Source organism: Citrus clementina, unplaced genomic scaffold (genome assembly GCF_000493195.1).
Source record: "Citrus clementina cultivar Clemenules unplaced genomic scaffold, Citrus_clementina_v1.0 scaffold_9, whole genome shotgun sequence".
NCBI lineage: Eukaryota > Viridiplantae > Streptophyta > Magnoliopsida > Sapindales > Rutaceae > Citrus > Citrus x clementina.
The window spans coordinates 21,034,296-21,049,300 of NW_006261964.1; the positions used below are offsets into that span (position 1 = coordinate 21,034,296).

The 15,005-nt window shown below is 35.4% G+C and overlaps 2 protein-coding genes across 2 annotated transcripts; both read right to left on the minus strand.

Moving 5' to 3' along the window:
• Positions 1-202: 202 nt before the first annotated feature.
• Positions 203-3,675, minus strand: LOC18031349 (glycerol-3-phosphate dehydrogenase [NAD(+)] GPDHC1, cytosolic). Its single transcript, XM_006421092.2, has 6 exons — positions 3,447-3,675; positions 2,285-3,361; positions 1,661-1,882; positions 850-1,097; positions 630-769; positions 203-455 (listed from the first exon to the last, which is right to left on the minus strand). Exons 2-6 carry the CDS (start codon positions 2,940-2,942, stop codon positions 332-334), a joined length of 1,392 nt encoding a protein of 463 aa, XP_006421155.1. The 5' UTR covers positions 2,943-3,361; positions 3,447-3,675; the 3' UTR covers positions 203-331.
• A 7,562-nt stretch (positions 3,676-11,237) lies between these two features.
• Positions 11,238-12,143, minus strand: LOC112099748. The gene has a single exon (XM_024187211.1). The coding sequence runs from the start codon at positions 12,141-12,143 to the stop codon at positions 11,238-11,240; it is 906 nt and encodes a 301-aa protein (XP_024042979.1).
• Positions 12,144-15,005: the final 2,862 nt, after the last annotated feature.

Here is a 15,005-nt window from a genome sequence, read left to right on the forward strand (position 1 = left end):
TCTAAAGACCATCCAGTATTAATTTTTTTTTTCTATAATCTATATATTTCAATGAAAACCGATAGTCTCAAAAAAGGAAAATCTGAACATGACAATAATGATGGAAAAAAAAAACTATTAATATATATATATAAAAAAAAAAAAAAAGAATTGGCATATAGTGCCATCGACAAAAATTAATCAGTAACTCGCTTACAATACATTAGAGGGCAATGCACAATTCATTCATCACAAAAACCAGTATGTGTCTGTTGCATGTTCATCTGACAATTGCTTCAATGTATATAATCATAAGTTCCTCAATTGGAACTTCATACAATTTGCAAAACAATCAAGGCTGGCTAAGAAGTGAAGGCCTATAAAAGGCATGGCTCTGTGCAATCTCAATGCGTTCCCGCGGATCATTTAAGGTTTCATCCCTCAGCGCTTGCAGAATTGCATGCGAAGACTGCTCCCTGGATCCCAAAATAAGCCACAAACTTAGTATTAGATTTCATTGATTACTTGTTCAACGATGTGGTAAGAGGTACACATGGTACCTGCACACACTTTGGAGCATACCTCACCCTGCCAACTTCGTATATGAATGCTGGAATTCAAATTTTTTGAGTTCAGTTAGGGGGAATTACCTTGTTATAAGTATTTTGTAAAGAGTCTTCAAGATGGGGCAGAGCTCAACAGGAGCAACCGGCTTGTTTTCTTCTGGATGTAAGACACTCAGGCTTGACTGACTCAGAAGTTCGTAGAAGGCTCCCACTGCCGAGACACCCTAGTGGATATATAATTGCAGATGTGAGAAATAGCCCTTCTGAAAGATAAAAAGTGTTTTGCAGAAATCGCGATTGATACCTGAATCATTCCTTTGCCGCTGATGTTCTCACCCATATCTCGACTTAGTTCCCCCTTGGCTAACATTTGACCGTACCATGCATTTCGACCTTTTAACAAGGTTACATATGTGTCTGCCAGCAATGGTCCTGCAAGCTTCTCAGGCTCCTCTGCTAGCAAATGAGTGATGAATATCATCTCTGATGTACAATGCGCAAAATATACTGATTTGCTGGTGGCACTCTCATTGGTAAGAGCTGCTGTCATTCCTGGAAATGTAAATGGGAAGGTCAGTCAATATGTTGGTCAAAATGGAAACAGAGAAGCATTATTAACAAACATTTATGTCTCAAATTCCAAATAACAGAAATTTTACTTCCAAGTTTTAGATTTCCATGGCTTTATAACTAGAGGCAAAGTGATTTTATTGATGTCAACAATTTTAGTTTGATTGGTTTTGTCTTCAAAAAGTTTTCATCAAGTCACCAATTATCTCCTTAATATTGTATCAATCCTGCATTTTCATTGTGTTCTTAGGATGATTTGTTTTAACATGGAACATAAAGAAGAATTTCAACCACTCTTTGTTCCTGTCCGAAGGATGCTATAAAAGCCTTTTATTCAACTATCAAAAGTTCGGAAAAATCCAATTATGAATCACATTCCAACATTATTGCGAAAAGAGAATGCAAGACATGAAACTTACACCATATGATACCCAAAGCTACCATCAAAGTTACCAATCACCCTCATTGGTGGTATAATGGTTGATGTAGTAGAAATACTTGCTCCATATATAAAATTTATTGAGCAACAAGAAAGTGATACTTACCAGCACCAATGGCATAGACATTTTTCAGGCCACCCATGACTTCATGAGTGACGAGGTCACTGTTATCCCACACAACAAAATGAGGCTGCCTGAGAAATTTTGCCACCGGCTTCCTCCACTTTTCCGCTCCACAGATTCGAGCATTAGCATATTCTTTATTGTAAATCTCCGATGCAATGTTTGGTCCACCAAGATAAAGAATGTTATCCATAGGTATTCCAGCTGCTAGGCAGATATACCAAGCTTAGAAAATGGGAGAAAATGGTTTCTAAAGTGGAAAAAGACATGAAAAACTGAAAGAGATAGCTAAAGAATGAAACAGAAATGGTGTAAAGATACACCAAACACATTTTATAGATTGCAGACTCATAAACATAGTATAAGGGGTTATGTAACTGCTTGCATTTCAACACAAAACAGAGCAGGAAGAGATTAAAATTGTTCAATCCAGAGATATCGATGCCCTCAAACATGCGAATTTGTGTGTGTTTTCACCTATGCAGCTAAAATGCAACCAAACAAGAAATCAATTCACCAATTTTTTACAGAATTAAACAAGATAAAGCCAAGAATCAGATATATACACATCAGGATGACTATAAGTATCCGAGAAGCAAGTCTTACTTGCTCGGTTAATCATCTGCGTAGGAGTTATGATATGCGGAACAGGTTGCAATGCAGCCTCAATACCCTTTGCCAAAGAGATGATTATAGGCACTGTGAGTCTCTCCTTCCAGTAATGGCTAATCTCTTCAAACACGTCGCGAGTTTCAGTCGAAGGCAGGCCATTCACCACAATATCAGCATCCCACACAGCTTCTTGCAAGTTGGTGACAACCTTCAAAGGACAGAGCGGCGTCTCAATCATGTTCAAGCAAAATCCATCTTTCAAGATCTCATCCGCGTAAAGGGTCCGATCACCTAACCTTGCCTCAACATACTTCAAATAGGCACACCTCCGGATCAACCTCCTTAACACATCCTCCCTGGAATTGATCACTTCAAAGAGATGTTCAGCCGTTGCTCTATCAACAGCTTTCCCGGCTCTCCTCCATATCCTAATCTGCACCTTCTCCCGGAACTGGCCGTAGCTATCTTGCAACAAAGCAGCAAAGACACTGCCCCAAGCACCAGCTCCGACACCAACAATCCTCAATGGATCACCATCAACCTTGCCAAGAAGGCGCCGCAGCTCATCAAGCTTTTCTTCCAAACCATTGCCATTCTGAACACCCCCATTTGAGTACAAATTTCGATTCATCACCTCAATGCTCCCCACCATTTTCTCGCAACCCAAGAATTCAATTATTTCAAGTAACTCTACTTAGCGGGTAAGTTTCAGTTTCTTGATTACGGTTTGATGTTGAACAATGAATCTCAAAACAACTTATGGACTAGATTTTATACAAGTTTTGCTCCCACAACCCCCCCACAAATACTTGATTATTATTTGCTTTAATTTATAGACCAAACAAATTTCCACTTCCCAAATTCTGCAGATCTTATTGGTAAATTATTGGCCAAAATCAAAACTAATTAATTAGATTTTCACACCAACCAATCAAGAAACTTCGAAACAATAATATACATGAACGAATCTGTGTTGTTTCTGAAGAGACGTTGAAAATCACATGACCCCAAAAGAGAAAATTCCAAATATTCTTCGATTGGTCCGTCTGATCAGTTTGTTCATCTACCCATCTACAAAGTGCGGACAAAACTTCAAAAGCAAAAACAAATAGAAATAATAATAATAATAAAAAAAGAGCCAAAGTCAAAGATCAACCTTGTCGTGTCGGCAACTACAAAGTTATGTTGTCATCAACAACATTAGCGGTTTATTAAGTTGGTTCGCTTAATTACGAATCAATGCATGCATGCATGCGTGAATTGTGTGTGAGATTGAAGACACACACTTAACAAAACACATGAACGTGAAGAAATAATTAATATTGTGAATGTGTGCATAAAGACTCCATGCAAATGCAAGGCAAGAAACTGGTGACTAATTCAAAAAAAACTTTAATGGCTTTTCACTTTGGTCATACTATTACTAAGAAACGATAAAAGGGGGGACTATTAATGCATTGATGGGCACAGTTGAGTAATAAAGATTACGGTCGCTGCCAACTTCCCCAACGGTCATTAATATTTTTGCATGCAAAGAATTATATATATATATATATATTTGATTGCATGTTTCCCATGCCTCCATCTCTTTCATTTGGTTAGCATTTCAATGGGTAAACGTATTAATAATATTCAGCGTCTTATCTTTTTATATCCTGTATTCGCTTATGGTTTCATTCCAGCTATATATATAGATATGGATATATCTTTGTCATTTGATTCATTTTGTGTCAGATTAATTAATATGCATTAATCGAAACCTACCAACGTCATTTCTCGTCTTTATACACGCTATTTGATGTAAAATCAAATTAATATATATATATATATATATATATATATATATATATATATATATATATATGAAGATTTTTCCAATCCAAACAGTGGCGGTGCTAGGAAGTTAATCTAGTAAGAATTAAGTTGAAACAGCTTATAATTTAAAAAAATGGGTCAACAAATAATAATACTAAAATAAAATTTCATTTAAATATTTAATTAAATGCATTTATAAAGGTTCTCGACGTAGTTTCGTATACTGAAATTTTTTTTAAAATAACTTTATTATCAAGATTGAACAATATATCATTTTCTATGTATACAACAAGATTATCACTTGACCATTGATCTCTTATCTGATTTCATAAATGATTCAAAGCCTGAAAATGCCCTTTCTAGTGTAGTTGTGGCAATTGGTAAAATCGATAAATTTAAAAATTTTGAAAATGATCAAAGGTTTGAGTTTTGTTGTGGGTTCTTTAATAGGATTTTAAAATATATGTGTAAAAATTAATGTATGATATTTTAGTTATTTTTAAGATTTAACAAGAGCTTTTATAGTAAATTAAATTAAAAATAGGACAAATGTCAAAATGAATTTAAAATATTGGTCCAGAATCCGTATTTAAAGCGTTGTATATATACTTTATAATATTATAAGTTATTTTACAACATTATAAATGTATGAAAAAGTTAATTTAAAATGTTGTATATATAAAAAAAAATTCAGTTCAGAATTTTAAAATATAGGAAAATCGAGAAAGCTTAAAAACAAAGTTTAATTTTAAAATACTAATAAACTACGTAATTTCAAAGTTTTTCCGAATTTTTCCGGATTGTAAAATCTCGGATCAGAAATGTTTGTATGTATATATGCATGCATTATTGGTCATTATCCTAAAATATATTTACACATTTGGACCCTTGGGTCAGGCCATATTGCAATGAGTCTGATACTATTCCAAGGCCTTCGATATTTTAATTTTGTAATTCAACGGCCTCAATTAACATTTTTGTACATTTCTTGATATATCGAACGAATGCATTTGGGTTAATTAAAGACCAACACCGCTTGATCATGCGAAATCTTTGCAAATTGCACCGGAAAAAGTAAAATCTATGGCCTAATGTATAATCCATTGACATCGTCCTTGGTGATAGCATCAGCATATATATGATGTACAGATGTAGTGGTGAGTATTTTCCTCAAATACCTGATCATTTTGGAATTAAAAGTGCTACAAAATTATATGGCACTCAAAAATGTTTATCTGAACCAGCTATATGTATACATTGATTATGACATACTAAGAGAAAAATAGCCTTTGAAACATCCAAATATGATTAATTAGCATTATTTGCCCAATTCAAATTTTGCGTCCTCATTTTTTTTCCAAGATAACACAAATAGTCCATCCAAGCTTAGAATGCTCATCTAGTCTAGTTGCCTTTAGAATGAAATATACACAAAAGATTTTATTTAAGATATAAGTAGAAGTAGGGCCTCAATTATACACAAAAAAAATAACTTAATTTAAAAAGTAATTAACAACTTAATATTGAACTAATTCAAGGGGGATGCCGTAATTGTTTCTTAAAAGTACCAACAATCTTTGAGTTATTGGGATTTAATTAGTTTTATATTCTTATCTAATGATTAACAAAAAGTTCAGCTTAATACTAATTCAAATCAGAGTACTTAACACAGAATCAATTTATTAATAAGTTACATTCTGTGAACAAATTAGCAGCTACTTCGATCTAGAAATGAGTTGAAACCAAACCTGCTCATCTTTCATTGATGCTGCTCTAGAAATTTCCAAGCTCTAGCCATGACATGCATGGTTACGAGTACAAATCTCATTTTTCCTTTTCCTTAAAGAAATTCATTCTACTTTATACGATTATAATCGCATTAAGAAATTAAGCTGAGAGCAATTAATTGCTATGCTCGACGACCAAGAGAACAAAGCTTGCTTAGCAGTTGGGAGCCACTAAAGTGGTAGCGTATTATGTATACTAATTAACAAAGCTATCACCTTTTGTTTTAATCTTATCTCATTCTATCAATCAATTAGACAATTAAGAAATCTAGCTACCACAAAACCAATCTTAAACTGCTCTCACTCGCATTTAATTTGTAGGACTATCTACCCTAATAATTGCCCTCTTCTTCTCATAAGCTTAACCTTATGATGAAGCCTTCAACCTTTTTTTTTTTAACGATAATAACCTTTTATTACTAATAGCTCAGTTTCTTCTTTCCCCTTCGAATTGTCACTTCTTGGCTTTCAAAGCAAAGAGAAATAAATAATATTAATAATTGAATTAGCTTGGATAAGCCGATAAGGTACAATTAATGTGGGGTGTGAATGGCAGGACAATGGCTACTAAAGATGAGGCACCCGATATGCTTTTTTTTAAAAAAAAAAAAGAAAAGATTTTACTTCTTTTTCAGTTTGATGCATGGATGTTTTATATATATGTGTGTGTATCTAATAAATAATATAAAATAAAAACTTAATATCATGTGCCCGCCGCTAACGGTAATATTTGTGATTCGACACAAATTGTGCAAGTAATTAAACTTAACGCGTTAATAAATTGTTTGAAGATCGATGTTAAGGTGGTTGTATGTAACAGTATTGGGTTTTGATAATATTGCATCCTTTTTTTCTTTTCTCTTTTTTTTTATGGCTATTAAAGGGAATGCGTGAAGAAGCAAAGCCATTGATAGTGATGACACTGTTGAAACAATAACAATCTTTATGCCCTTAATCGTGCATTTCCAAGCAAACACATATTTTAGGTAATTTCGAAATTTACCATGATCTCCCATGAATCCGACCTTGGAAGCTTGTTATGGAGCTTTACCGAGTTGTTACAAGCTTGATCTAGCTTCTGAATTCAGTTTCCCTTGCGTCAGCTCAAGGATCGGCTTGCTTCAAAATTTACTGTACATACACACACGGGAGACGAGAGGGAGAGGGAGAGGGAGAGAGAGAGGTGCACTGCACACATGCCACTGATTTTTTGAACAGTAAACTTCCAATGGGCTGAAGTTACTTAAATACAGTGGTTGAGCGCAAGGACCCCTCATGTGTTAGTACAAAATTGCCCATCCCATTATGGGCTAAAATAACACAATTAAGGATATACTTGCCCATAATATACTACTGTACATGCTATGTCAAAATTAGACTCATTAACTCCATATTTGATCACTTAATAAATGAGTCTATCAAAATTGCTCGACAATATTTGACTTTAGTCACGTATTAATTCGGTAAAATATAAAAAATAATTAGAATGATTTATGTCAGTCCACATAATGTGAGAAATAAATCTAACAATCTCCCACTTGGACGACAGAAATCACTCTAATGATAAATTTAAAATAAAATAATATTTTGAAAACAACCGAATTAATCAATATGTGACTATAACAAAAGGTCAAATACAAGCAATCACCCAAAACATAAATAAGTCCAAAATGTGCCATAAATATCAAATCATATGTGCACCGACAGGATGCTCCATATAACAAGACACCTATAAACACGTGACCATGTAGTAGTATACAAGTATAATTATGGAAATAACATGACAATGTGATCAACATGCTCATTTCCATAAAGTCCACATGTCTAGCAAAATGAGACGAAAACAATATGTCTCCTAGACCATTGCTTCGTTATAACCATAATGAGACTCTAGCAAAATGTCTCGAGAAGCGAGCTTCCATTTTAATCATAATGAGACTAATACCAAGATGTCTCATGGAAGTCGTGCTTTCTTATGATCATAATGAGACTGAATCAAAATGTCTTCAGAAAGCACACTGAAGCTAAGTCATAATGCTTCAGTCGTTAATGTCCATATTGAGACTAAGCAAAATGTCTCGGACCATCGTATCCTCATTCTATACATAATGCCATACCCAACCAAATGTGTACACAATATATGGCATATCCATATCACATAACAATATGCATGCATGATAACAAAATGAGTAATACATAAGCTCATTTAAGTTGCAACTCATAATACAAACCAGAACTCCCACTGACTCAGCATATATAAGTGGATTCAAATAATCCCATATGCGTTACATGCTCCCTAAATACTTTTGGAGCTAAAGCTTTAGTAAGTGGATCGGCTAACATGAGTTCTGTAAGGGATATACTCTACTGATACACAAGATAGAGCAATTTTCTCTCTCACAAACAAATATTTAATATCAATGTGCTTGGAACGTGAGGAACTCCCTGTGTTGTGAGAAAAAGAAACAGCCGCAGAATTATCACAGTATATCTTTAATGGCCTCGGAACGGCCAATATACAATCTAGCCCTGTGATAAAATTCTGCATCCATAAAGCATGACGTGTAGCCTCAAAACAGGCTACATATTCTGCTTCCATTGTTGAAGAAGCTATGAGTGTCTGCTTGACACTTTTTCATGATATAGCTCCTCTTGCCATCATAAAGATGTAACCTGATGTGGATTTCTTGTCTTCCAAGCACCCTGCGAAATCAGCATCAGAATATCCAACTATTTTCAAATGGTCAGATTGCTGATATGTCAATACAAAATCTTTAGTGGCTTGCAAATATCTAAGTACTTTCTTTGCAGCCTTCCAGTGTTCAAATCCAGGATTGCTCAGGTATCTTCCAAGTACTCCCACTGGAAAAGCAATATCAGGGCGAGTACAGACTTGAGCATACATTAAGCTACCCACAACGGATGCATACGGGACTGTTTGCATTCTAGCTTTGTCTACATCATTATCGGGACACTGAGACTTGGAAATTTTGTCACCTTTCGAAATTGGAGCTTTCCCAGGAGCACAAGACTGCAAATTGAACCTTCTCAAAATGCGATCAATGTAAGTCTTTTGGGACAAACCTAGAATTCCTCTAGATCTGTCACGAAGAATCTCTATCCCTAATACATAATGGGCTTCGCCAAGATCCTTCATATCAAAGCTGCATGACAACATTTGTTTTGTCTCAAGTAACAAATTAGTGTCATTAGTAGCGAGCAAGATATCATCCACATAAAGCACCAAAATGATATACTTGCTCCCACTGACTCTCAAGTATATACATTGATCAACGGCATTCTCCTGGAACCCATAAGAGGTGACAATATCGTGAAATTTCAAATACCACTGTCTGGATGTCTGTTTAAGTCCATAAATGGACCTTTTAAGCTTACACACCATGTTTTCTCTACCAGTCTCAACAAAACCATCAAGTTGCACCATGTACACATCTTCAGACAAGCTCCCATTGTGAAAAGCTGTCTTCACATCCATCTGATGCAATTCTAAATTGAAATGAGCTACCAATGGCATGATAATACGAAAAGAGTCTTTGGTAGAAACAGGAGAGTAGGTTTCAGTGTAATCAATGCCTTCTCTTTGACTGAAACCCTTAGCCACAAGCCTGGCCTTGTACCTCTCTACCTGACCTCTGGCATCTCTCTTGGTTTTGAAAACCCATTTGCAACTAATTGGCCTGCATCCATCTGGTAACTCAACTAAATCCCAAACCCCATTATGATACATAGATGCCATCTCATCATGCATCGCATGTAGCCAAGATGAGGATTCTAAACAATTGATGGCCTCTTGAAAGGTAATAGGATCAGATGAAAAGTCAGCATCAAAATCATGCTCCTGCAAGTAAACAACATAATCATCAGAAATTGCAGGTTTCCTGATCCTCTCTGATCTCCTCAATGGCACATCAATACCATCATCCTCTAAAATCATAGGCTCTATATCATGATGAAGTTCAAGATCAACAGAAGAATCATCAATATGTGGTAATCCCATCGCAGAAGTCGAAAAAGATGGAATAGGCAAAACAACACGTTCTTCTCTCAATGTCAGACTGCGAGGCTCAGAACTCCCACCATTGTGATTATCCTCAAAATAAATGGCACGATCAGACTCAATGATTCTAGTAGTGTGGGAAGGACAATAAAATCTAGAACCCCTTGAGCCGATACAATAGCCAATAAAATGACCACTAATTGTTTTCGGATCAAGTTTCCTTGATTGTGGATTATAGGGCCTCACTTCTACTCTGCATCCCCAGACATGAAAATGACGAAGACTCGGTCTCTTTCCTGACCACAACTCATAAGGAGTTTTGGGCACCGATTTACTAGGTACCGGATTCAAAATGTAAGCTGCAGTTCTTAAGGTTTCACCCCACAGAAAATCTGGCAAGGTGGAGTTACTTAGCATACACCGCACCATGTCAAGAAGGGTACGATTTCTCCTTTCTGCAATTCCATTCTGTTCAGGAGTCCCGGGCATTGTATACTGGGCTTCTATTCCACATTCCTGAAGAAATTTAGCAAAAGGTCCAGGATTACGCCCAGTTTCATCATATCGCCCATAGTACTCACCACCTCTGTCTGATCTTACTGCTTTCATTTTCTTGCCCTTTTGGAGCTCAACATTAGCCTTAAAGGCTTGAAACACAGATAAAGATTCAGACTTTTCAACAAGAAGTTCAACATGACCATAATGAGAAAAGTCATCGATGAACGTGATGAAGTACTTATAACCTCCAATAGCAATAGGAGTAAATGGCCCACAGATGTCTGTATGTACCAACTCCAGCACCTGTTGACTCCTCTGAGTTCTCTCTTTTCTGGTTTTGGCAGTAAGTTTGCCTTTGATACAATCAACACAAGTGCCAAAATCAGAGAAATCCAACTTATGTAGAATGTCATCTTTAATAAGCCTCTCCATCCTCTGTTTAGAAATGTGATCTAACCGTTTATGCCACAACATAGAGGAATTTTCATCAACCCTGCCACGATTAGAGCTAACAACATGCATAACATGAGCATTGGATGATGATTCAACAGCACGAGAAAATAAATCAATCATATATAAGCCATCATATAGAGTGCCAGAACCAACTAACTCTGAATTACGGAACAAGTAAACTTTTCTGTCACCAAAATGAAAAGTATAGCCACATCTATCCAAAATAGATACAGATATCAAGTTTCTCCTAATAGAAGGAATATAAACCGTATCTAACAGATCCAAAACATAGCATGTGGCTAGATGTAGTCTGACAACTCCTATGCTTTCAACTTTGGCTGTCACTCCATTGCCCATGTGAACTATCAACTCCCCTTTATTGGGCTCCCTTCTGCTTCTGAATTCCTTTCTTTTCCAACCATGCTTTGAATCCTCTACATTCAGCTCTCTTGTGCCCAGATTTCTTACAAAAGTGGCACTTTCCCTTAAAGCTCTCAGAGGTGGAACCAGAAGTGGTAGAAGAATTACCACGTGAAGTTTTCTTACCAAACTTTTTCTTCTTGAAAAACTTATTGCTGCCCTTTGAAGAGCCTTTCTTCACACTTCCACTCTCTTGAGTAGTTGCCACCATAACAGTGTGAGATTTCCCCTTCTTTAATGATTCCTCTTCTTGAACCACATAAGCAGTCAACTCAGTGATATTCCAAGTGTCTCTCTGAGTATTGTATTGGCTTCTCAAATTGCCAAATTGTGGTGGAAGGGATTCAAGGATTTGGAAGATCAGGTAGTCATAAGGCAGATTGACATCCATGTCCTTTAGCTTCTTATGGTAACTGGTCATCTTAAGGATGTGCTCTCTCACCCCAGAAACACCATCATACTGAGTGTTAGCAAGCAACCTCAGATAGTTACCCTTTTCTGCCTTATCTACCTTCTTAAAAGTTCTTCCAACAGCTGTCAAGTAATCTTTGGCCTTATCACATGCAAGGATGCTATCTTGAGTTGTCCTATCAATGGTGTATTTCATTGTATCCAGACAGTGTCTATTGGATTCATCCCAAGCTGCCCACTCTGCTTTTTCAGCAGCAGTGCTCTTATCTGTGGGCTTGGCTGGTTCATCAACTCTTAATGCCAAGTCTCTATTCAATGTAGACAGATAAAACAAAATGGACTCACGCCAGTCCTCAAAATTTGTCCCAGTTAAATTCTTGAGGGAGGCTACTTGGAGAAATGAGAGAATATCTAGAGCTGAGGAAGCAATAACAAAAGAATTATCAAGCATGCAAAAAATTAAAATCATGCTATAATCAATTACTCCTCATTCTAAGTTTCTCCAATAGCAGCACAATATGTTAGGCATCCTTTAACAATATAGGATTACACTAACCTAAAGATAAAGCAGACAAGTTGAATATAACACCAATATTGACCTATTACCGACAGGGTAATTAAGTCACTCAGTAGAAAATACTCAACAAACCTCTTTATCTTCCCAAGCATCCTACCAAGTAGTGATTTGCCGACAGGGCAGTATCATCACCCGTATGGATCTTGGTCAGAACAATAACAATCCATCACATAATCCATAATTCATAATTGTAAATGGACAATCAATTGCAAACCACCAAATAATTTATCATGATTGGTCCTACGATAAGTAGATACACAATCACTCTAAATTGTAGTTTTGCATCATATATATATTTCATACATTAACAAAATTGAGGCTAAATAAACTTTGTCAAAACGGAATTAAAGTTTCCACCAAGATATTCAATCAAATAAAATATCTAGATGCCTCAATAAAATATATGAATATTATGCCCATAAAATTCAACAATGATGGATTATTCTTAAATTTAAAATTATGAAAAATCGCCAAAATTTAAAGGATTTTGGACTAAACTGCCGAATTTTCAGAATTATGCTTACTGTGTTAAATATTAAAACTTTTGGCCCAAACTATAAATAAAATAAAATAAAATGTTGGGCCATAATATAATTTTTCAAAATTTAAGGGACCAAACTGATCTTTTACAAAGTTGACCCTCGGTCAAGGACCATTTCGAAAATTTTGCGAATATTTTGGGCTATAGTGACATTTCGAAAAGTTTAGGGATCCAAACGAAATTATCCCGTCATATCATCTTCAACCTCGGGATGTCTCAACAGTGTTGCTACAGTAAAATTACAGCACCCACATTCATACCATCCACATTTTGGCCACCAAAAATCACGGAAAAATTATATTTTTACTCCAAAATCATTACTCATGCATTATTTAACAACGATTTGATCAAATATGCCCAAATCCAAAACTTCGAAAAATCCGAAATTAAAGGAAAAATTCCATGAGTGAGATTTCACCAACAAATCAACTATAGTTTACAAGGAAATGCATAACCATGAGCTCTGATACCAATTATTGAAATAATAACAATCTTTATGCCCTTAATCGTGCATTTCCAAGCAAACACATATTTTAGGTAATTTCGAAATTTACCATGATCTCCCATGAATCCGACCTTGGAAGCTTGTTATGGAGCTTTACCGAGTTGTTACAAGCTTGATCTAGCTTCTGAATTCAGTTTCCCTTGCGTCAGCTCAAGGATCGGCTTGCTTCAAAATTTACCGTACATACACACACGGGAGACGAGAGGGAGAGGGAGAGAGAGAGGTGCACTGCACACATGCCGCTGATTTTTTGAACAGTAAACTTTCAATGGGTTGAAGTTACTTAAATACAGTGGTTGAGCGCAGGGACCCCTCATGTGTTAGTATAAAATTGCCCATCCCATTATGGGCTAAAATAACACAATTAAGGATATACTTGTCCATAATATACTACTGTACAGGGTATGTCAAAATTAGACTCATTAACTCCATATTTGATCACTTAATAAATGAGTCTGTCAAAATTGCTCGACAATATTTGACTTTAGTCAAGTATTAATTCGGTAAAATATAGAAAATAATTAGAATGATTTATGTCAGTCCACATAATGTGAGAAATAAATCTAACAGACACAAGAAATAAAGTCTGAGATATCAACAATTGTGTATTGATATGGATTGAGATCCTCTACTGATCTGAGCACTCCTGATATTTTACAAATCTTGTGCTACCTATGTTTTAATATTAGTGAATAATTAAGATTTAACTACTTTTTCTTTTTTATTTATTAACTATCAATCATATTAATAGCACATACTCGGATAAAGATCAAATCAGGAGAGGATCCTAATTCGTATTGATATTTGTATATTTTTTGAAAGCTTCAAACATCATTTGGTAGGAAAGAGGGAACAGATTATTCTTCTATACCTCATTGGAGTTGCTTCAATGGCCAAAAGTAATAACATTAAACCTTACACTTTCACGACTTGACCTCACCCTTCAATTTCTTTTAATTGACTCACACAGTTTCAACTCAGAGCCGGGGTCTTATAAAGGCCACTCCTTTATTATTGGAGTTAAACCCTTGACTCCTCACTCACTTTATTATCTAACAATAAGTAAACGAAAGAGCAAACTTAAATGTAACATCCCATATGAATGTTTAAGTAGTTTATCGTCTAAAATAATTTATTACCTAAAAATATTATTATTCTGAAAATTAAATTAAGCCCAAAAGTACCATAATAATAAAATCGATTGTGCATTGGAAGTAAAACTAAACTTTAGACTTTCAATCATTATTATTTATTGACAGAACCAAAAGTTCCTCAAAAGGTGCAAGCTTAGGTAATACAAATACCAATAAACTTTCTAACAAGTTCACTTGAGGGTTTTTGATATATAATAATTAACTAACGTAGGAGCTCATCTCCTCATACACAACAATATTTAATAAATAAACCTATGAATCCACGAATACACAACATTTAATAATAAACTAACAGAGGAGTACCAATTCAAACACTAGACAGGAGCCTAAAGCAAAGCATCTGACCCTTAAGATTCAGTTTTTATTATTTGCTTTGGTCTAAAAAATGAAGTCGACAAGGGGGGGGAACTACCAATTCAATAAATATGTACGTACACAATTAAGAAGCAAGTCCATTTAATTAAGTTCATATACGTATGTCAACACATGAGAGTCCATTGATGGTGATTGAAGAGGCAAAAAAATATATATAGTAA

What these genes read in the sequence shown, in the direction of transcription:
- LOC18031349 (XM_006421092.2), bottom strand. Translation starts at nt 2,942, where the DNA reads ATGGTGGGGAGCATTGAGGTGATGAATCGAAATTTGTACTCAAATGGG. An exon ending in GCAGATGATTAACCGAGCAA is followed by an intron (nt 1,883 to 2,284) that starts GTAAGACTTGCT and finishes TCTGCCTAGCAG; the next exon opens with CTGGAATACCTATGGATAAC. An exon ending in TGTCTATGCCATTGGTGCTG is followed by an intron (nt 1,098 to 1,660) that starts GTAAGTATCACT and finishes TTACATTTCCAG; the next exon opens with GAATGACAGCAGCTCTTACC.
- LOC112099748 (XM_024187211.1), bottom strand. Translation starts at nt 12,143, where the DNA reads ATGCTTGATAATTCTTTTGTTATTGCTTCCTCAGCTCTAGATATTCTC.